Source organism: Pseudorasbora parva, chromosome 1, assembly GCF_024679245.1.
Source record: "Pseudorasbora parva isolate DD20220531a chromosome 1, ASM2467924v1, whole genome shotgun sequence".
In the NCBI taxonomy this organism is placed as follows: domain Eukaryota; kingdom Metazoa; phylum Chordata; class Actinopteri; order Cypriniformes; family Gobionidae; genus Pseudorasbora; species Pseudorasbora parva.
This window is the reverse complement of record NC_090172.1, coordinates 44,074,978-44,099,213: the sequence shown is the minus strand read 5'-3', so window position 1 is coordinate 44,099,213 and position 24,236 is coordinate 44,074,978. Positions and strand designations below refer to the sequence as shown.

Here is a 24,236-nt window from a genome sequence, read left to right as displayed (position 1 = left end):
GCAGGATATTACAATTAAAAAAGTGACCTTGTGCAGCCTTATAGATAATATTCTTTTATATCTTACTCTATTATCATTCAGTAAAATCATTTTTTTTTAAAAACATTCTGATTTGAGAAGAGCATTTCAATTATAAGTATCCAATTATTAATTCTTAATGTTCCTTTAATCAGTCAAACTCATTTAGGACAGTGCTTTGTGTGTTTAATTGACCACGCACATCTCACTTGCTGTAGGCCTATAAGAGTATTAACCTTAAACGGCTAGTTCACCCCAAATGAAAATGTCTGACACCATTTACTGACTCACATATCATTATATCATATCACATATCATCTTCTGTGGAACATAAAAAAGGATATTTTGACTTTTTATTTTAAGTAGGCCTAATCGAAATACCTTTAGGTTCTCATCAAGTAACTAAAATGGATCAAATAACATTCTAACAAATAACAATTACAAGTTTATCAATTTTAAATACATTCCTTAAATATGGTTTTACTTAAATAAAAAAAATTAAATAAAATAAACAGTTGCATGCATTTGGCAATTCCATTTAGCCTACTTGACCTCTGTTGTAGGATATTCTACTTTTAACATGGCTCATGTGGGCCTATTTTATGCGAATTTTGAGCTATCAAAATCAAAATAAAATAAATAAAAACTTTACAACGATGCAAATTTCCTTAAGCTATTTAAGGTGGAAACGGTATAAACATGAACGGAAATAAATCCCTATGATAATCAAAAAAGTCATGTGACGTTGCCTCAAGTCATGTGACTGAATAGTTTGCTGCGATATGAAATATACTTATATGAGATCTATATATTTCCGCATAAATAAACTCTCAACGGATGGAAATATTTCAGCTTGTCGGTGAGAAATTCAGAACGAGAAGTTAGAAACCTAATTTAGGCCTAGGTTAGGCTACATTCATTTAAAAATAAGCCTAATAAATATAAAGATATCGAAGAGGTTGTAGAAGTGGAGGAATATGGCATGGAAGTTCGTCTGATGGACGGATGTTTTTAGATAGGTTATTAAAATATATTAGCATTTAAAATGTAAATGTATTTCTATTTTTATGTTTGAGCTCATATAGGGAATGAGGCATTAATCCCATAGGCTATAAAATCGTTATGCTATTATATTAAAATATTATGCACGTGATTCGAACGGAAATAAGTATGCCCTATATACGTCATTGTGACATGTCGCGTGCATTGGTCTGCATGCAGTCTGAAAAATGGAAATATAGGCCTAAGTATTGAACGACACAGTTTGAAATGACTATAGTCCATACTGCACTTAAAATTAACTCTTTCATACTCTGCACCGACAGCTCTCGGGTGTGTAAACAAAGCATAATGGAGCAACTTTGTATCCCATGCCTTAATTTCCCCATATTTAGTTAATCTCCTTGATAACAATCACTTCATTTTAAGAATTTAAATTCGAAATGGTTCAAATAGGATATGGGAAACAGTTAAAATGTTATAAACACAAATTCTGCATAAAAAAACGGAGATGCTTTCTGCTTTCACTCTCTCTTGGATTCGTTTTTTCGTATGTGGGGAGGGAAACTCTCTGTGTTATTGTGCATGTTGGACATTTGCAACTAATAACAGTTAAGCCAACCTATAAACTTAAAAATAGATCATTTGTGAAGAACTACTTTGCTACATTTATCCTGGAGAGTAAAGCCTCCTTTCTGCGCAGACATTCATTAAAGAGTCGATTGTGCTATTCTTCCGTTCAGTTTGTTTTCTAAGTTTAATGAAATGGTTTTATTATGTTCCTTAACGCCCATGACACTGTTTTGAATTCTAAAGAATTAGACCTTAATTTGTAATGGCTTAAAATAATCACAACATTTTCATGTAGGCTAACAATACTTGTTTTAGGCTATATTAGGATACTGAGGCAACAACAATGCGTAGGCTATTCATTGTTTAACTGGCCTAGCTAAACTCGACTGAAATCCCACCTTTACGTAGCTTTAATTCTCTTGATAGAATAACTGAGCTAACTATTATCTATTGGTAATGTTGGGGTTTTTAGGGGTGTGAGAGGCACTGGTAACTGTGAGTAGCCTAGCCTACGGAAGTTTAGTTTTGAATTGGTCAAATAATTAGTTGATTTCTATTTTTAATGTAATAAGCTAGCAAATGCATTTAGACCTATAGCCTATTCATAATCCTTGATTGTTCTGAATAAAAGGTTTTTTAAGAATATAAAAAAAGGCTCTTAAAAATCTGAATAATCATGCAGCAAAGCTGTCTTAAATGCATGAAGTCCGCTTTGTCGTTTTTAGATTTTGGATTCACACGAATCAAATAGCGACCAATTCGACAAAACGTAAAACACTTACGAATAAGTCCGTGTTCGGTTTCGTTTTTGCTGTGGTTAAACTTTTCAACCAGTAGATGTCACCCTGATAGTAGCCTTCGAATTTAATGAGGCACTTGGCAAGATTAATCCCACGTATAGGCAGCCCATGTAGCTATTGTAAATCCAGGAACCCATAGCCTACCTCAAATCGCCTTCTTCTGTATGCGTGTGTTTGTTTGCATTTTTCCATGTCTTACCTTCCTGCAGCCAACCTCGCAGCATAGGCCACAAATTAAGATGTTTTCATATTGTTCTGAAACAACACGCAGTTATCTGATCATGTCTAGGGAGAGAAATGAATCGATACTGGGTGCAGTGTGACTTGTTGCCCCCTAGTGACGCGTCTTAGTTCGGATTTACGCCTTACGTCACGTCTTGTGCATCAGACAGCTCTCTCTCTCTCTCAGCCCCTGTTCCTGTTTACACCCCTCTCCGTCTCCTCACTTCGGACTGAAGTTGCGGGGCAGCCGGGAGCGGGCAGTACCTTTTCTATCTTCTCTCTTTTCTCTCAAGCACTCTTCTCTTTAAAGCAACCTGTATGGTGGATATAATATTCAGCTCTTCTTTTTTGAATGATATGGGGGATCATTCCAAAAGTGAGTAAATCCATAAAACTTTATTTCTAAATGTGAGCTTTTAAATTTGGTTAAATGTTGTTACAGTGGAAAACTGATTATGACTCAAATCATTTTTTTTCGTTGCTACTCATTCTGCAGCATCTGCCCTCTTAGAAAAAGTCTTGACTTTGCCCTAGCCCCGTGTTAGTATTAACAAGCTCGAAATATGATTTCGATGCTTTTTGTAATAAGAAAACACCTGGCATTGACGCCATTCATACAGCTCAAAACAATGTTTTTTCCCCCATGTGCAGAGAAGTCCGGACTTGCGATGTGTGTAGGCTGCGGCAGTCAAATCCACGACCAGTACATCCTGCGGGTCTCCCCCGACCTGGAGTGGCACGCAGCCTGTTTGAAATGTGTGGAGTGCAACCAATACCTGGACGAGACGTGCACTTGCTTCGTACGGGACGGGAAAACATATTGCAAGAGAGATTATGTAAGGTAGGTTTTTTGTTTGTTTTGTTTCGGGGGAAAACAATTAATTAATTCCACAAAGTCGCAAATCAGATGTTCATGAAATACTCCTATTTCTAATTATTAAATCATTTGGCTGTAGACTGTTAAATGTAGCCTAATGAAAGTGGATTGATGCTTGGACTGTATTTTAATAGTGGATTAATGTAAACCGTTTTTGTTTTTGCACATAATAATTGTTTCTCTTTTCCACGTCAAACAGATTGTTCGGTATAAAATGCGCAAAATGCACTTTGGGCTTTAGCAGCAGTGATTTGGTCATGAGAGCTCGGGACAATGTGTATCACATCGAATGTTTCCGCTGCTCGGTGTGTAGCCGACAGCTTTTGCCTGGGGATGAGTTCTCTGTCCGGGACGAGGAACTGCTGTGTCGAGCAGATCACGGGTTGGCTCTGGAGCGCGGATCAGGCGGCAGCCCTCTTAGTCCGGGAAACATCCACAGCAGAGGTTTACATATGGCAGGTCAGTATAGCACAATGACAATCAACTGAATACCGTCATATTGGACACAATCATAGGCAAATATAAATTATAGGCTATTGCAATTAAAAACGGTAAGAGCTTCTTTAAGGTGTTGCAACTGATGGCCCTCATCACTTAGCCAAAGGCTACACTGTAGCTATGTTATTATATTGGCTACTGTGGGAGGAATCGTGTAATGTTGTTACATAATAGCTAATTACAGGCTGATCCGCTTGATAACTTTGTTTAGTCAACCACTGATAAGCCTGAGCGGCGCAGGGCCTTAAGACCGAGCTGTACGAAACACTCAGCATCCCTTAGCAAAATAAATAATAGGCCTATTTAATTCATTATATTATTGGTTAAATTAAACGTAGCCTAATATTGGTATTGAGTATTCATATCTTTCATAAAGCCATAGCAATATGCCTACACCACTCTGCTGTTCTAGATCATTTTGAATAACCTGGAATAATTTAACCAGTTCCAATCTTTCAATAACCATTGCAATTATTGTTTTGTTAAATAATATTCAAAATGCAAATAGGATGTACATTTATTTTAACAGCATTAATCTTATTATTGACAAGTATATTCACTATTAGGCTACTAGCATGCCTAAATTTTGTTAAATATTTAATTAAATGTAACATTAAAATTCGTTCTTTTTTTATTTAAACATTTTATTCAGCTGACCCGGTGTCGGTCCGACAAACTCCTCATCGGAACCACGTGCACAAGCAATCGGAGAAGACCACTCGGGTGAGGACGGTGTTAAACGAAAAGCAGCTACACACTTTACGGACGTGCTACAACGCAAACCCGCGGCCGGATGCGCTCATGAAGGAGCAGCTGGTGGAGATGACAGGCCTGAGCCCGCGGGTCATTCGAGTTTGGTTCCAAAACAAGCGCTGCAAGGATAAGAAGAGATCTATACTCATGAAACAGTTACAACAGCAACATGGCGATAAGACGGTAAGTGCACTTTCAATGTGAGAAATTTACCACGTGCGAAAATAAGGAGCTTGACCAGCGCGGCTGAGTGCTCCCTGACACTTGATATGATCCGAGATGATTTTAATTGGGTCTGTAATGCCACTGTAGTGTTGGCTGGAAGCAAATCACAGACTCCTCCTACTATGTGGGGAATGTTTTAAACTCGAACTGTACCTAATGCATTCTTTTATTCATCAAAAAGTTGGAGGAAAAAATATTTAACTGTTTAATGATGCTTTAGCCCATCTCTCTTTATAATGCCAATATGAAATGGCCTGTAGCTGTGTCCCCTCATCGCAGACTTTTCGGTTCAGAATCTCCAGGGTATGACGGGCACTGCGCTGGTTGCAGGCAGCCCAATAAGACATAACCCTTCCGTGCCAGGACACCCGCTGGAAGTGCAGACATACCAACCACCCTGGAAAGCTCTCAGCGAATTTGCACTTCAGAGTGACTTAGATCAACCTGCCTTTCAACAGCTGGCGAGTCAATAAATACATTTTGCATTTGACGTTTTTCCTTTTTATGGTTTTCATAGGGCTACTTTATAGGCTAATATAATGCACTATCAGACCAAGATTTTAGGCTACTAGCCTATTATTATAGATTTTTATTTACTTCGAGTTAAATTAGCCTCTGTCTTTCAGGTGTCTTTCTCGGAATCCGGTTCTTTGGGAAATTCATCGGGCAGCGACGTGACCTCTCTTTCTTCACAGTTACCGGACACACCGAACAGCATGGTACCGAGCCCGGTGGAGACGTGAGAGCGACTGCTCGTCTGTTTCCCGGCTAATCACGAGAACAGCTCATATCACGGACGCGGGAAATTCCATTTCCATCACCGGACAGCCGCTATCAGACATATTGCAACAATCTGCACTAGGAACAGAGGAACCTTTTCCCCTAAAATACGCCACCAAATCCGCTGTGGGCCTGGGAGTGAAATGATGGAAAGTGAAACTCTGCAAAGTAGACCTACACTAAAAGAAGGGACCATGTTCACTTGAAATGGATATTCGTTTTCCGTTATGATGACCGATTCGTTATCTGTGGTTTTTGGACATCTTTTTGAAAAATATCTTTTCAAAAGACTCGATTTCAGAAGTTGGTATTTTTTTTTCGTTGTGAAATTTAATGCAGACCATTTTTGTCTTTGAACAAAATTAAGTTATTGTTATTTATTGTCACATCAATTCGCAAATAAATAAATAAATCAGCACAGAAAATTATTTTATTTATTTTTGTAGCCTAATTAAAATGCATGTAGGCTATAGCACTCTAATAGCCTACAAATGTTTAATTTATTGCCTAGGCTACAGAAAAATAAGAAAGCATTAAACAGACAATGCTAATAATAATCATAATATTGTTATACCATTATTTTATTTTATAAATAATTATTAGGCCTACTAAAACATCGACGGAGACGTTTATTAACGTTGCCGTTACTTTTATAAAATGCATAATTTTGTTTTAACAGAAAATTACATAAAACGTAGGCCCACTCACAGGCTATTTGTTCAACTAATTTAATAAAGAAAAGAAAAAACGAATAGCATATACGGCTATTTGTTAAATTACGTAAATAAGCTAATTTGCCGAATAGGAATAGGCTTATCAAACTTTATAGGCCAAATGTAAATTGGGATAAATCTGGATGGTGTTTAATCTTAAAACTAGTGATGTCCATCTGCGTGGGTTATTGTTAGGATCTGTTTGTTGTTGTTGTTGTTTTGTTTTTTTCGTGGTCAGATATCGCTTAAATGTTTAGCCCTAGTTTTCTTTGGCAAATTTACGTGGTTAGACAAATAGTTCAGGATCGGTTGAGCTTTCATACAAGCCTAGGCTACTTATGCCATCACAATAACATAATAAGTATAGGCTACATTCACAGACGCGAAACGTGAAATGCGCAAATTGACCAAAACACTAAAACAAGTTTGCACATGAAATTGAACTAAATGAAATTGCTTATTGATTAGGCCAAATGCATTATTTTGTTATTAGTTAACGACACCTAGGCTATTTTATTGTATAGGCCTACGCAAATTACCCTACAAGTTGAACGCTATAGATTAGAATAGGGTGATTTTATTGATTTACTAATTGAGTACTTAGAAAATAATAGTTTTGGCTGAAAATGTTACGGTCAACAAGACTTTTCCCCTAACAATAACGAATCAGTGTTGTCGCGCAAGTAATAAAAAAGTGGGTTACCTGACAGATTTGGGTTTGTTACTTAGTTCAAATCTTTCTTATTAAATTAGGCCTAAATGTTGCACATAATCTAAAAGATGGCAATCTACTAAATAATATATAGTAATAATAAAATAATAGCTAAAGGCTTCAGGTGCTATTGATGCAAATAGACAATTCACAAACCAATGCACAAAGGTCCCTAGCACATATTTTGCTTGTTTTGGTGAGCTAATCAATCAGTCAGATACAGAAAGGAGGGAATTCAAAGATGAAGCTGTGTAAGAGTTTAAGATCTTCTCGAAAGTTTTGTAACCCATTTGCAACATTGATGCTGTGCTGACCAATTGTCATCGGATCCGAGCCAGAAATGAGAAGTTTTAAATGGGGTCTGTGTTGCCAATTTCACAGATTCGATTTAACCACTGAAATAGTTTTCTGAAATGTATTTTAATAACTGTGTGTGTTCACATGGACCTTACAGCTACATTTTAACCTGTTTCTTGCAATAGAACTATAAATCAAGCAACCCCACCCATCTGAAGACATACTAAAAATCATGAATTCCCATTAGAAGAATAAACACACGCAAGGACACTGCTAGCAGGTCAGTATGGATGGACACACACATACACACACACACATCCCATTAAAGGCATGGAGGGAGGTCAAAGCCACCCACTCTATACAATAACAGACTATAAAACAGAGTTCACGGTGGCTAGTATTCAAGCATACTCTGTCATTCAGTCTTGAAATACAACCATCTGGCATTTTAGGGAAAGAGACGTCTACGAAGTGGCTCTGCAGAATAATATAATGCGTCTGCATAATCCAAGATACAGAAATAGCTATACAGTCACCACGAGTTTGGAAGCTTCCTTCATATGTGGGCCGGATCAGATCAGACAGTGGGATTTTGGTCACACACAGGTACGGGTGCAGAGCTCGGGCCAAATGAAAGAAGATGGTGGGGGTGAAGCGCTGTGACCGTGCCTCCATAAATAACTAGGATTTATTAGATCTTAAAAACACTTTTAACAATACCGACCCTAATGCATTCTATGTTTGATAATGCACTCAGGGCCTTAAGAGTGGGATAAACAGACCTATAACTCATGTTTTTATCATTCCAGCATTAGGAGAACACATTTGTGTTCTACAGCAGCGTTCAAAGGGTCAGCGCAATATTGCTTTCAAATTAATGGCTACCATCACAGCAAACAAACCATCCTCGAAATGAAGCCAGTCTCTTCAATTTAGCCAGCAATTGTTCAACATTTTATGTAAATATTTGTGCTAGATATTCACTTCATGACAGCACCGTGTCTGGAAATATGTACACCTTTAACTAAAATGTTTTAAAATGTTGTTAAACAACAACAACAACAACAACATCAAAATAACGGAACAGTTTACACCAATCTTTTATGAAAACTTTGAATGAAATGATGTACAACAAAAAACACTGAGTAACAGGAAATTAATCATTGGAGCACGTATTCAATAAAATTGAATTGTTCAAAAAAAAAAAAAAGACAAGTGGTTGCCCCAGAACCAATTAATCTTATCATTTCAGTTCAAATGAACAACTATAGCATTAAATAAATGCCTAATGTGAATCTTTTAATGTGTATATTTAACCATGAGCAGAACTCTTTAGAACATGCTAACCACAAAAACTTCAACATATAACATAAAACAGGTCTTTCCATTTACTAAAACATATTAAACAAAATGTAATTTCAACAATTATTATCCCTATCCTGTCCTAAGCTAAACTTGAAATCCACTTCCCAGTTTACAGTGAGAGAGAGAGAGAGAGAGAGAGAGAGAGAGAGAGAGAGAGAGAGAGAGAGAGCAACCAACTTGCAACCATGGATTTATTTAGGTTTTGGTAGGTCCCCTGAATTTCTTTTTAGAGTGATGTACTGCAGTGAAATCTGCATGCCAAAGATTTTAGTTGACATACAAAACCTTAACTTAAAAGGAAATGAAATATGTCATTTCAATTTGGATAAACAATATTCCTTTGACTAATCACTCCTTTAGAGGCACAGTTCATCAAACACAACAACAGTTTTTTAATGAACAGCAATATATTATTCTACAGCTGTCATTGGGTGTAGCCTGAGTGACTGAGCATTTCATGTTAGTGTAAAAAGAGAAGCCTATGTGGGTGAATCATCTTAATCTGATGATGTTCCTGGCTGTGTTTAATTCACATATTTATATATAGATATATTGAGGGGGGATAAATCAAGGGGTATGTTTTGTGCCAAAGTGCTCTCAGAGGATAATGTGAAGCAGAATAAATCCTAAATACAGCATGAAAATAAGGAAAGTAATGTCTTTTCAGAATATTAAAAACTAACATTGATGATGTACAATGTAATGATTCTCCTTGGGGTATTTTGAGGACTTTATAATTATAGAGCTAGAATATGTACATCAAAGAGGTTGTGGAAAATACAATAAAACATTCTGAAGAACTGCTTGTCCTTACAACAAAAGTCAGATGGTTACCAAAAAAAACAAAATTGAGATATCTCATTTTGTGTTCAACAGAAGATTGACATACAGGTTTGAAACTGAGAGGGAGTAAATGTTTATAGGATTTGTAGGATACAGGATGTTACAGATCATATGGTACATCATCATTGTCCCATGCACGGTCCTGACATTATACCACACACACACAGAGACTGAATGAATGGGTTGTGTCAGAGGCTGGCCTTGGGGTCAGCGTTGCTTTCTTGTGCCAAAACTGTTTATGTTATCCTAGGGGAGAAGAAAGAGGCCGAAACATGTTCCCTGCCAAACATTTATCCTGTCTCAAGCCTGAACCCAACACATACCAGGAGCCACTGACTGAAGCTGCCCTTAACATCAAACATCAGAAATGGGCACTCGTAAAATCCCCTGTGCTAAACTTCACCCAGGAAAAGAAAACAGAACACTAGCAGTGAGTCAATGCTCTGAAATGAAAATGGCACAATAAATAAGAGATTGTGCATTCTTGTTCAAGAATAATTTGTTAAAAGCACACTCACTTCTACAGTTGCTGACAGGTAAGCTTTCCATGATGACATGCAGGGATGTGTTTTAGATACTCTGATTAATTTGGAAAGAATGTCTGAAGCATTTGAAAGCGACAGAATATATAGGCTAGTATTTAACTAATAAAAATTATATTTTCTCTATAATAATGTTATTTCAAAAATGTAATCACAGTTTAATCACAATTGATACATTTTGGACACAGAAGGACTACTTCTCATCGAGGAGCTTTAAGTGGGACTTAAACGGGTCATATAATTCCATATGATTCTTTGGTGTCAAAATGAAACGATTGCAGTACCAAAAACTTGTACTGCAATCACTTTCAAATAACTCTAGAGTGGTGTATCCCCTTTCCCTCTCCCCCTCCCCCTGACTAGAGGTTGCCAGATATGCTGCAGGATCCAGCAGGAATGTTTGCAGCTACAGCTGTGGTAACTGGAGCAGATCTGGCAACCCGGACGCTGAAACACTACTGACTTCATTATTGGTAGATATCCGAGGGCGGAGCTTCAGGCCAAAACACATGTCAACATCAACATCAGTTGACCAACAACAATGTTTAAATGACAATATTCTGGCCGGACTACTGTTGTCAGTGATATAAGTATTTGAAATTAACATGATTTCTTAATGTCTAGTGACATATCAGGGCCATTTTATGATAAATTGAAATACATTTCTTACATACAGTTCCTTTAAAGGAGGGGTGAAACACTCAGTTTCAGTCAATGTCATGTCAATCTTGAGTACCTATAGAGTAGTATTGCATCCTTCATATCTCCGAAAAGTTTTTAGTTTTTTTATATTTATAAAAGAAATATAGGCTGTACCGAGTCTTTCCGGAAAAAAACGAGCACCTGGTGGCGTATCGTGTGGGCGGAGCTAAAGAATCATGAGTGCGAACAAAGCGGTGACGTCCTCAAGCGTGGAGAAACCCATGGCTATCGATCAGATTCAGCTAATACAGATATGATCCAGAATCAGATTCGGAGGCTATAAATTGAACAGGAGAAACAGCAACATCAGGACATCTGTCTCTGTGGAATGCACTGTATTTAGTGGCCTGTCAATTTTGGGCTTGTTTACTCGCAGTTTATGAGGACATGATTTGATTTATGGAATATTGTATGCAACTAAACCTTAGCAGTAGCAAGCAAAACGGTTTTGCACGTCAGACTAGTGTAACGTTATACATAGAACAACAATGGAGTAACCGTTAGCGCATTTGAATGACGAAGCACGCGATAGTGTCGTTTACTGATGTTTACTCACGCGATAGCCAACAGCACAGACATTTGAAGCAGTTTTACTTACCGCCTGCTTCCAAAGCAGGACCGAACCTTTATCGCTGGGACCGCTCCGTCAAAAACACACTTCTTTGGTATGATTTGGTGAAGTCCTGTGACAGCAGTGACCGTGGAGATCCACGATGTTGTGACAATTCTCGTCATTTCTGCGTTTAAATCGGTTCAAAGGCAGCGCTGCCTTCCTGGAATGCTGTGCTGAAGTCGCTTGATGTCACCCATAGGAATAAAGTGGAGCACGGCGCGCGACATAAGTGTTCACGGATGAGTGGATCTGCAGCTGAGCGAGTGTTTATGGGCGTGCATTTCCTCTCTCGCTCTAGTCACATATTCGCGCGCACCCTACCGGGAGAAGAGCCCGTACGGCCCACACAAGGACCTTCCACTCTATCGACCTCAACCCGAGCCATACTCGAAAAAAACTCTCCGAAACTTGTGAAAAACCGGAAGGAGTATTTTTGACACAGAAATACTCCATCAAACGTCCAACATTAGTTTTTAAAACTTTGTCTATGTTTAGGATGGGAATCCAAGTCTTTAACAGTGTAAAAAGCTCAGTATGCATGAAACAGGATTTCACCCCCCCTTAAATAAAAATCCTCCTGTAAGAAAACACTAATTTCACCTGGTCAAAACAGCTCTGATTCCAGTGTAACCCCTACTGTTTGGACCGGGACTCGAACCTGGGTCCGCCAGCATGAGAGTCGGACGCTCTAACAAGGAGGCTAAAGGCTGCAACCTCTAGCGTCAGTCGCTAGAGCGTCTCTTGAGGTCAGAGTTACATCAGTTACCTCGGTTACATCAGCAAGCCATATCAGTGCATGCGACTTTAAATGATAATGAGCTTTGCTCACCCAACCCCTTTGGTCTGTGGGGCGGTTTGATCTTTGGATTTGACACAACACACGTGGAGTGTTGCCTTGACAACATTTGAGAGAATCTTTTGGAGAAAGAATGGCAATGGGAGTCTCTGAGGACACATCTGTGCAACCATATCAATTTGAACCGAAGTCAGACTCGGAACAAGATGACAGCCCGACAATTAAGGCTCGATCAGTATGTTTCTGAACAGTTGGTTAACATAATGTCACTTTGATCTATATTTGTATTGGCAGGGTAACGTTAGTGTAGTGAGATATGAATGCTATGTGTTTACTGATGTATATATTAGTTAATCAACAGATTTATGTTACAGCAACTTTTTTTTGGTAAATGTAGGCTTGTCAGCAGAATGATTACTGTGTTCGCTATCCGGTTGTTAAGGCTGATGTCACGTGGCAGCGCTTCCGGGTCCAAACGCTTCTTATACCACAAGAAAAACTACAAAAGGTGCTAATATACACACACAATGTGGTGTAATACTACAAAAAAAGCTATAATCATAACCTTTTTCTCCACACCAATATTCCAGATGGCCAGAGAGTGATTCATCTTTTTTAAATCGTTAAAATATCAATGTATGTGACGCTGTGAGCACAGAGACTGTAAGTATTTCAAATGTTAAACTTTTTTAAACGTTTGATATTTAATATGAATAAATAGCGCACATAAACGGGCGTCGATGGCATTCTCAAGTGAAACGAGTTGAGGCTTGGACCCAGAAGCGGCGTTCATTATGTCACAACTTAACAAGCGGATTACACCCCAGAACAGAACACCACAATCGCATTCTGCTCCAGCGTAACAACAATGTTGGACTATGAGAAGCTCGCTCAGAGTGGGTCTGAGTTGAAACGCTGCTGTCAATCAACAATCATGGGAGGGGCGTCCGACCGTGTGACATCACACCGTCGAACGGCTTGATGTGAGAGGAGAAAACATATAAGGAGATATAAGAACATATAAGAAAAAAAAAAAACACTGAATGGATTTTTATCATTATAGGATGGTTGTGTACAGGCACTGCCAACACACATTTCCATACAATCAACTTGTAAAAGTGCATGGACCATTATATGACGCCTTTAAATATGCCATAGAGGGATATAAAAGATTTTAACATAAATATGGTGGGTAATAAGATTAATTTTACAGATCATAATGCAAACATTTATTTATTTTTATGTGTTTTTGACCTATTACTGTACATGACGTGAGAACAGTTAGCTATTTAGGTTTGTAAGTTAGCATTGACTCACTAACTTTAAATATAACTTACTGAGAGCATGACAATGAGAAAAGTAACATTTTCGTCTTTATTGGGATTGGGGTTTAATCCTATAGGAACCAGGTTACTGCATATGCCACACAGCTTACTCTAAAGCAGATATTTTGTTCTGTCTTCTTTGGTTTTAGGTAAAGGAATACAATAAAATCCACTGCCCATCCTCTCAGGATACCTGGAATCAGTGTTACAAGTACCCTGGTGCAAATAGTTTTACCATTTTTGTAGCATATACACCATCAAGAGCTTTGGATATTCCAATGTTTTTCTATGGCGCTGAAACCTAAAGATGTCTGAGTTCTGCTCCTTGTGCAACTGATACCAAACGGCCATTGGCTCATCTGCATTCGAGGGAAGGGGCTTACCGATAGGTCAATTCCCCATTTAGTACTAATTATGCAAATCAGCTGGAATGCACTAAATGTTTAAACTAGTGAGAAAAGACAGGAAAGACCATGAATGCCATTAAACGTCCTGAGAAAACTGGCTCTAGTAGAAACGGTCATAATCTGGGCCTAAACTAGAGAACTCTCTAAGTTTTTTTAACAGACCATCTCTTTGCTTCAGACTGTGTAAGTGTATTAGATAAGAGGCTGTCTTGTTCTCAGATGAAAGCTAGACTTACTTCCCAGAGCACAGAAAATGAGCTCTAATAAACTCATTAAGTAATTAGTCTCCGTCATTAAAACCCTAAAACCGTCAATGTAGTTTGAGTCAGACACTCAGCATACATAAACACAGATGTGTTTATTCAGTGTTTAGAGGAGCCAGTCAAGATCATGGCCAATATACATGGCTTTAATACAAGCCTTTGATTTCAGTTGAGCAAGCTTCCACCCCTAATACCCACTTCCTCTTCTAAATGCCATAGGTATGTGTTACCTAGCCGAGTGCAGTGCCCTGAGGAAAGGACCTAAGTGTTGATACTGTGAGCGAACGGGATGCTGGGAGAGGTTGCTGGTCACACTTCACGCTTTGCTGGACTCACTGAGACTGGTATTAGATAACGTGTCACTGCCAAGTACCTGTCGGTACCGCATGGCTAACGGAGGACAGAGTGCTCTTTATGTAAAGATTAAGACGTCTGGTTTTGCCTCCTGAAACAGAAACGTAAAGATTTTACTTTTACCAAGGACTAGCTAAGTTTAAAATTTCTATTCATTAAACTCCATTAAAATCCCTCATTGTTTCCACAAAAATTAGCAGCAGTTTTCAATATTGGTAATAATTAGAAATGTTTCATCAGCATATTCAATCAGCATATAAGAACGATTTCTGAAGGATCATGTGAAACTGAAGACTGACTGAGTAATGATGCTGAAAATTCAGCTTTGCTATCACAGGAATAAATAACAAATGACGAAATATATTAATATAGAACAAAGTTATTTTAAATTGCAATCATATTTCACAATATTGCTGTTTTGCTGTATTTTTGATCAAGTAAATGCAGTCTTAATGAAAATAAAAGTGCTCCTATTATACTATTTTAAATGTTCCTAATGTTATTTTGGAAGTCTCCTACAACAGTTTTACAGGAATCAAAGGTAAAAAAAACACATCAGGTGCACATCACCACATTGTTCAAGGATTCTCAAACAACTTGTCTGTAGATTCTCTAAACCCCTCCTTTCTGTGGGCCTACTCTGCTCTGATTGGCCAGATGAACCTGTCTGTTGTGAATTATGTCGGAAACTAAACGCCCATTACCAACTGAATTTTAGCTCCTGATGCTTCATAAATCCTCAGCGACTGTAAGATAAGATAAGAGAGTAACAATGCCGTCAGTTTTACCATATCAATCCGAGCGTAAGTCTGATGATGAAACTTTGGAAGAACTAGTTCAGGGATGGAAATTAACTTTTTTGTCCACCGGCCACTGTGGCTGGTGGATTTCAAAATCTACCAGCCACTCAACGTTTTTACCAGCCACTTTCTTGTTTTTAACCGACAACTGCACGTGAAAATTAATACTACAAGCTCTACAATACTTAAGCTGTTTATTTAATCTCAAATCTCAATGAAATACTGACATTTTTTCACTCTTATACACACACAAACCATGAACTGATATACATTTCATTAAATGAGTAGGGCTCTATGTTCTCTCTCTCTTTTTTTTTTTTTTTTTTTTTACCTGGATGTGGCATTTGGATGATTCTTTTATGGCTTCCAGTTTTAGGTTTTTAGTACCAACAATGAAACTACTAGTTTTGGCATCTTCTGAAGCGTGTTGACGACATACCGAGCAGAACATTGTCAGTAGGGATGCATCGAAATAAAAATTATTGGCTGAAACCGAAGCACTAAAAGAAATTATGCCAATTATCCATTGCATTTATGGCTAATGCTATGACTGAGTAACTTTACTAAAAATCAAGGCATTGCAATTGCATTAATTAATATTAAAGTTTCAAATAATAAATCAATTACAAATTATGCAAATATTTATTTAGCACATTGCAACATCAAACAGTATAAAATAAAATTCAAAGTAAAATGTTTAACTTGATCTCACTCATGTGTACATTAAATAATAATGTACAGGTCTACTAGCCTACAGAAATGTAATAAAGTAATCAAATGTAAAATAACTGCATATTTAACTGTTTAAATGAAAGATTATTCCTTATTAAACTTACAAAAGCTATTCAATCAAGAGCAGTGAGTGATGTCCTTATCGTTTGTTTGACATTAAACAGACAGCAGTAAAGGCTACTGCCCCTTTAAGACCTAATAGAGGGATATGCGTCATCTTTCACGACTGTATAAAGTTCACTTAAGGCATATTCAGACTATGTCTGCTAGAATTCTCATCAAGATGAACATGTTGGCATACTTTTTGTGTGAGTTTGTCCGTTTAAGCACAAGACTTGAAAGAGAACTCAATATTTGCGCGCTGTGAGACGGGTGCGCGCTTCCGGATGACAGTGACGGATCTTCTCTCAGCGCGCGAGTTATTATAGTTATTATTCGCGTCTTCTGGCACTACATCCGGGTAATGACGGCGAAAACGACTGGTCATATTCGGACATACATAGTGCGGCCGCACTCGCATTCACTGAACACAGTTTATAAAGAGAGGAAACAGTATCCTATTTTTATTTACCCGCCACGGTGGCCGGTAGGTGAAGCGAGTTTACCCGCCACAACGCAAAATCACCCGCATTTGGCTGGTGGCGGGTGCTAATTTCCATCCCTGAACTAGTTATTCAACCCAAACCTCCATCACAAATGACAACTTTAGCACGTTAAGGACGTTTCTCACAGATACAATACACTCTCAGAAAAAAAGCCACAAAAGCGGTCACTGGTATTGAACCCTTCAAAAAGGTTCTAATATGTACCATTTAGGTACTAATATCTACACTTGCGGCACCAATATTTACCTTTGAGAGACTCATATGTACTTTTTAGGTTCAAAGTTGTACCTTTTTGAAGGTACCACCTCAGTGACAGCTTTTGTACCTTTTCTTCTGAGAGTGTACACAGTTTGATGTTCATGAGATGTTGCAACTGTAATTCCACACCATCAGCATTAACAAGCGCATGCCCATCAACAAACAAATGTGTATATTTATAATCTATTGTGATGCTCATAGGAACTTTATCAATACCTGTATCAATAAATTAGCACTAAGGTGAATGACTGATGTAACAAAGTTTATAAAACAAATCTCACTCCTTGCAAATCTTTGAACACCGGAACAAAATATATACATCAATAATTTAGCATACACTCTTAAAGTAAAGGTTCATAAATAAGGATTCACATAAAGGTTCTTAAATGGTTCTTTGGCAGGGTGTATGGTTAAGGTTAATGGTAACCTTTTATATCCAAAGAACCTTTCCATTGCACAAACGTTATTTGTACTGCAAAAAGTACAAAAAGTTATTTAGACTATACAATGGTTAGAAAAATGGTTCTTTAAAGAACCTTTCACAAAATGGTTCTTTGGGAAACCAAAAATGGTTCCTCTATGGCTCTCTGAAACCCCATTTTTTGGTTCTTCCTGGCACATTTATTTTTAAGGGTGTACTTACAGGTTGTGATTCAGAGGAGCAAGTCGGTCCAAATAAAGTAGGTACTGTCCAATCTTTAATGGAAGCGTTTTGTAAAGCCCATTTCCCATTTAGACCTTACAGAGATTTGAATAGCAAGCATCAAATGTTTGGCTGCTGTTTATACCGTAGTGGTAATTTTAACCAATGACTCTTCACATCCTAATTTTGTAAGTGTATACATAGAGAATTTACTTTTGCAGCACAGCAAACTGTGTCTTCTCAAGGTGTACACAACATGAACCAGCTACAGTGTTCGAGGGCAGGTCAAAGTAGACATTGTTTGCAGGCCGGGCATCCAATGAAAACCAGAGACAGGAATTATGCAGATGTTTTACCAGGTTATGTATGCAGGTCTCGTAAGTGAGACTGGAAATACTGACGACTCATTTACGCAGTTCCCAGTTAAATCTTACTATATTACAGACTGCATGAAAGATAATATTCAAAAAAGCATAAGGGCACTTTAACATAAGTGTGGCAAGGGGGGCGTGGTTCAGCGAGGTCTGCAGCGGGAGAGAGGGCCGCGGGACGAGCGGTAAGTGAGTGGGTTGGACGCAGATTAATAACACCTGTCTCTTGTTCCAGTAATGAGCGCGGAGACGGGATAAAACACCAGCGGAACCGGAGACCAGAAAGAGAGAGAGTCGGACTGTTGGTGCGAGCACACAGAGACTGAGTTTACCCGGAAGCCGGAAGTGCCGCGAACCGGAAGTTATTGTTGCTTATGAGTTTGACTGAGAACACACGAAGAAGTGTGTTATTGACATTGAGAAAGAGAAAATAAAGATACGCATCAACAGTCCAGCCGACCCCTGTGTCCTCTTCCTTCCTTACTATATCGAACTTTGTTACACTGGTGCCGAAAACCCGGGAAGGAAGCAGGACAGAGCCGCCGCCATGACAACGCCCTCCGCCTCGCCATTTGCGGAGATCATCAACTCCCTCGCGGTCCTCCACCAGGAACACCATAAGGCATTGCTGGACCTTCGGACCGAACAGGAGCGCCGCTTCGAGGCCATCGTCCAAGGCCAGCAAGAGGACCGCGAGCGGTTCCGGAGCTGGATGGACCGGGAGGTTCGCACCGAGGCCGCTGGGCGGGCCAGCGCACCGGTGCACGTGCCCCTCCAGAAGATGGGGCCGGAAGACGACCCCGAGGCCTTCGTGGATCTGTTCCAAAAAGCCGCGGAGGCCTGCGGGTGGCCCCGGGCACAGTGGCCGGTGCGCCTCATCCCCCTTCTATCCGGCGAAGCCCAGGCGGCCGCGCAACATCTACCGGTCGCGAACCTCCTGGACTACGACGACCTGAAGCGGGCCATACTCCAGCGGGTCGGCCGGACCCCAGAACAACACCGCCAGCGTTTCCGCTCCCTGGAGTGGGGTGAGTCCGGTCGACCCTTCGCATTGGCCCAACAGCTCCGGGACGAGTGCCGCAGATGGCTGCTGGCCGGCGGCAGCGACGTGGACCATGTTGTCGATCTGGTGGTGCTGGAGCAGTTCATCACGCGGCTTCCCCGGAAGACCGCCGAGTGGGTCCAGTGCCACCGGCCCACGTCGCTGGAGACGGCCATCCACCTGGCGGAGGACCACCTGGTGGCGTGCCCGGGGGTCGGCGAACCCCCACTAACTTCTCCCTCTCTCTCTCCCCCCTCTCTCTCTCTCTCTCGACCTGTCCCTCTCCCCAGGTCCCGCCCTCCAGGCCCTCCTCGCGTCCCCCCCAGAGGCCAGGGTGGGATGGGCCTTGGACCGTCTGGGAGTTCGCGGGTCCCGCCCAGGGGGGCGGGGCCACTGGGGGCTGGTGGTGACAATGGCTCTGGTTCCGCCCCCTTTCCGCGCTCATCCTCCAACCCACTCCCCGCCGCAGGGGTGGCGGGTAAGCCTGGGCTGGCCTGCTGGCGGTGCGGTGATCCGGATCATTTTGTGGACCGATGTCCGAGGATGGACATCGGGACAATGATCCGGATCCCGGACGTCCAGCGGACCACCCCCGATCAAGCAGGAGAGTACCAAATTCCTGTAAGTATCAAGGGGGGTACATATCAGGCCTTGGTGGATTCAGGATGTAACCAAACCTCGATCCATCAAAGCCTGATGCAGCCTGGGGCATTGGATACAAGCCGCATGGTTAAGGTGCGGTGTGTGCACGGGGATGTGGTGGAATATCCGGTTGTCCCAGTCACGATACAGTTTCGGGGGAAAAAGCATAATGTTGAGGTGGCGGTTAGTCCCCACCTCCGGCATCCGCTAATTCTGGGGACGAATTGGCCCGCCTTTTCGGCGTTATTGGGGTCGTTATGCGCGGATGCCGCTTGGGGAAACAAGGCTAGGAACGGGGCGGTGCGAGTGCAGGTTGGCGAGACTGATACGGGACCCTTGGGAACAGCTTCAGGGGAACCGAGCGGGGTTGAGAGACTGATTCTCTCGGACCGCGATGACTTCCCTCTGGAGCAGTCCCAAGATGAGACTCTAAAACATGCTTTCCAACAGGTCCGCACTATCGACGGTCAGTCCCTCCAACCCGCATTGCCCGTCACGTATCCTTATTTTGCCATAATTAAGGATAGGTTGTATCGAGTGACCCAAGACGCTCAGACAAAAGTGGATACAACCCAGTTGTTAGTACCAAAGAGCCGCCGGGAAATGCTTTTCCGGGCGGCTCACTCTAACCCGATGGCGGGCCACCTGGGACAGGCGGCCACCCTGAATCGTTTAATGACCCGATTTTTTTGGCCAGGCATTCATGACAATGTGCGCAGGTGGTGCGCGTCTTGTCCTGAATGTCAGTTGGTGAACCCACTGGCCGCCCCAAAAGCGCCATTGCGCCCCCTACCATTAATGCAGGTCCCCTTCGAGAGAATTGCGATGGACCTCATCGGGCCATTAGAGCGATCCGCACGCGGACATCGTTTTGCGCTAGTTATCGTGGACTACGCAACACGATATCCGGAAGCAGTGGCTCTCCGCAACATCTCGGCGAAGAGTGTTGCGGACGCACTGTTTCGTTTGATCTCCCGGGTGGGGATTCCGAAAGAAATCCTCACTGATCAAGGCACGGCGTTTATGTCACGCACGTTAAGCGAATTGTACGGATTATTGGGCATTAAATCCATTCGAACCAGCGTCTATCACCCACAAACAGACGGCTTGGTCGAACGATTTAATCGCACTCTTAAATCCATGATCCGTAAATTCGTACAGGAAGACGCCAAAAATTGGGATCGGTGGTTAGAACCCCTCTTATTTGCTGTGCGCGAGGTCCCGCAAGCCTCCACGGGGTTTTCCCCCTTCGAGCTTCTCTACGGTCGACAGCCACGGGGGGTGCTGGACGTCCTACGAGAAACTTGGGAGGAGGGGCCTTCGTTGGCCAAAAACGAAATTCAGTACGTCATGGACTTGCGAACAAAACTCCACACATTGGGGCGGCTATCTAGGGAGAATTTGTTGCAAGCCCAGGACCGCCAGAGCCGGTCATATAACAGGGGTACTAAACTACGCAAATTCACACCGGGAGAGAAAGTGCTCGTTCTACTCCCAACGTCGAGCTCAAAATTAATGTCAAAGTGGCAGGGGCCGTTTGAGGTCGCACGGCAGATAGGAGAGCTCGATTATGAAGTGATACGATCCGATAGGAACGGGGCACGTCAAATATACCACCTCAATCTGCTAAAAAAATGGAATGAGGTGGAATCGGTGTTGTTGGCAACGGTGATCGGGGGAGAGGATGATCTCGGGCCAGAGGCGAGCATTAAAGCGCAATCAGTCGCGTTGGCCCCTGGGGGAGATCACCTCTCACCGTTACAACTCGCTGATTTATCGAAATTGCAGGCGGAATTCGCTGACGTGTTCTCGCCCCTACCGGGACGTACCGACTTGATTCAGCACCATATCGAGACCGAGCCGGGCGTGGTCGTTCGCAGCCGGCCGTATCGCTTGCCTGAACACAAGAAAAAAGTAGTTCAGGACGAATTAGGCGCAATGCTCGACATGGGAGTAATCGAGGAGTCCAACAGTGACTGGGCGAGCCCGATAGTTTTGGTCCCCAAAACAGACGGCTCGGTCAGGTTCTGTGTGGACTACCGCAAGGTGAACGCTGTGTCGAAATTCGACGCGTATCCAATGCCGCGGGTTGACGAGTTGCTTGATCGGTTAGGCACGGCTCGATTTTATTCGACACTGGACTTAACAAAGGGCTATTGGCAGATCCCCTTGTCTCCATTGTCCAAAGAAAAACAGCTTTCACCACGCCGTTTTGATTACACCAATTTGTCACGCTTCCTTTCGGCTTGTTCGGGGCGCCCGCAACCTTCCAGCGACTCATGGATAGGATTTTGCGTCCCCATGCTGCATATGCTGCTGCGTACCTGGATGACATAGTGATTTATAGTCACGATTGGCAGCGGCATATGCAGCATGTGAGGGCGGTCCTGAGGTCGCTGAGGAGAGCGGGGCTCACGGCCAATCCGAAGAAGTGTGCGATTGGGCGGGTGGAAGTAAGGTATCTGGGCTTCCACTTGGGTCATGGGCAGGTGCGTCCCCAAATTGATAAGACTGCCGCAATTGCAACCTGTCCGAGGCCCAAGACCAAAAAGGAGGTAAGACAGTTCTTGGGGCTGGCGGGATATTATAGACGGTTTATACCAAATTATTCGGACCTCACCAGCCCTTTGACTGATCTTACTAGAAAGGGGCTACCAGATACGGTCCAGTGGACGGAGCCGTGTCAACAGGCTTTTACCCAAGTAAAGGCTGCTCTATGTGGCGGGCCGCTCTTACACTCCCCTGACTTTTCTCTCCCTTTCTTGTTGCAGACTGACGCGTCGGACAGGGGGCTGGGCGCAGTCCTGGCCCAGGAGGTGGAGGGGGGAGAGCGGCCGGTGCTGTACATTAGCCGTAAGCTCTCCAAGAGGGAAGCTAAGTACAGCACCATAGAAAAGGAGTGTTTGGCCATCAGATGGGCCGTTCTCACTCTCCGCTATTACCTCCTGGGGCGGGAGTTCACTCTCTGTTCGGACCACGCTCCTCTCCAATGGCTCCACCGCATGAAGGATACCAACGCGCGGATCACCCGTTGGTATCTGGCTCTTCAGCCGTTTAAGTTCAAGGTGGTCCACAGGCCGGGTGCTCAGATGGCTGTGGCCGATTTCCTCTCCAGAAATGGGGGGGGGGGCTGCAGGCCGGACGGCTCCCCGGCCTGAGTCGGGCGGTGGGGGTATGTGGCAAGGGGGGCGTGGTTCAGCGAGGTCTGCAGCGGGAGAGAGGGCCGCGGGACGAGCGGTAAGTGAGTGGGTTGGACGCAGATTAATAACACCTGTCTCTTGTTCCAGTAATGAGCGCGGAGACGGGATAAAACACCAGCGGAACCGGAGACCAGAAAGAGAGAGAGTCGGACTGTTGGTGCGAGCACACAGAGACTGAGTTTACCCGGAAGCCGGAAGTGCCGCGAATCGGAAGTTATTGTTGCTTATGAGTTTGACTGAGAACACACGAAGAAGTGTGTTATTGACATTGAGAAAGAGAAAATAAAGATACGCATCAACAGTCCAGCCGACCCCTGTGTCCTCTTCCTTCCTTACTATATCGAACTTTGTTACAATAAGACTTAACCTAAACCCATATTTTTGCTATATATCAATGCACATTTTGCAATGCAAAAATACATGATAATACATGTTATCAGAAGGGGGCAATCATGTTGCTTATGTGTTTCCTTTCACTATTGTCAGATAAACCAACCAACTAACAAACAATATAATAACTAAGCAAACAAATCGAGATAGTTCTAAAAGGTTTGAAAATAGTTTCAGCCAATAAAAGAGTCAGGAACTGTTCAGTTTACGTCTCCTTGATGGAGTACAGGCAACCAGTGACATGCAGCTGGACTAGGCTACATGACATCACCAATACAACACACAGCAGCTGAAGTCAATAACCCTAGAAAGCACTCAGCACACTTGTGTAGTACATCACAAACTTGGAGGGAGGAAACAATTGACATAAAAGCATTATTTGAAGTGTTCACACACTTTTCATTTTTTACAAGAATGCAACTTGTGTACAACAAAACGTTCGAAACTCCTTCTGATCATTGTCACTATAGATTTTCACTACATTTGAAAGTTTAGATTCTCAGGGCAAGAGGTGACCTCCAAAACCTTTACAGAGGAATCCATGGGAATTGTCGCCACAATAGAGGATTCGACATTTGATAGCTTCCTTTTCAGCATAAGCCAACTGCACTAGTGCATCATGGGAGCAACGGTTAATTTGTCTTTGAATGACAGGTCAAGAGAGCTTATTCTCTCTCCGCCCACGTCGTAACAAATCACGGCTAATTGGGTTATTAGTAAGTCTCAGACTCTCCCAGGGTCCTACAACAACTGGATGGAAGTGCATCTACAGCTCAGAACATTAATTCACACAACTGAAAAAAGAAGAAGAAGAAAAAAACAACAACGGGAATTAGAAAAGAATCTAAAAAATAAAGAGAAAGAGAAAATATAAGA

General features: G+C 41.9%; 2 protein-coding genes across 2 annotated transcripts; both read left to right on the top strand.

The window, feature by feature from the left end:
* Positions 1–2,857: 2,857 nt before the first annotated feature.
* On the top strand, positions 2,858–6,139 carry isl2b (ISL LIM homeobox 2b). The gene is made up of 6 exons (XM_067442135.1): positions 2,858–2,988; positions 3,264–3,453; positions 3,689–3,948; positions 4,640–4,923; positions 5,259–5,426; positions 5,592–6,139. Exons 1-6 carry the CDS (start codon positions 2,931–2,933, stop codon positions 5,706–5,708), a joined length of 1,077 nt encoding a protein of 358 aa, XP_067298236.1. The 5' UTR covers positions 2,858–2,930; the 3' UTR covers positions 5,709–6,139.
* A 12,697-nt stretch (positions 6,140–18,836) lies between these two features.
* On the top strand, positions 18,837–23,193 carry LOC137073560 (zinc finger protein 444-like). Its single transcript, XM_067442184.1, has 2 exons — positions 18,837–19,749; positions 23,058–23,193. Exons 1-2 carry the CDS (start codon positions 18,868–18,870, stop codon positions 23,058–23,060), a joined length of 885 nt encoding a protein of 294 aa, XP_067298285.1. The 5' UTR covers positions 18,837–18,867; the 3' UTR covers positions 23,061–23,193.
* The last annotated feature ends 1,043 nt before the right edge of the window (positions 23,194–24,236 follow it).

Bases quoted from the DNA above. Each gene is read 5' to 3' on its own strand.
- LOC137073560 (XM_067442184.1), top strand. From the start codon at position 18,868: ATGGGGCCGGAAGACGACCCCGAGGCCTTCGTGGATCTGTTCCAAAAA.
- isl2b (XM_067442135.1), top strand. From the start codon at position 2,931: ATGGTGGATATAATATTCAGCTCTTCTTTTTTGAATGATATGGGGGAT. The intron at 2,989-3,263 runs GTGAGTAAATCC...CCCCATGTGCAG, and splicing joins TATGGGGGATCATTCCAAAA to AGAAGTCCGGACTTGCGATG. The intron at 3,454-3,688 runs GTAGGTTTTTTG...CACGTCAAACAG, and splicing joins TGCAAGAGAGATTATGTAAG to ATTGTTCGGTATAAAATGCG.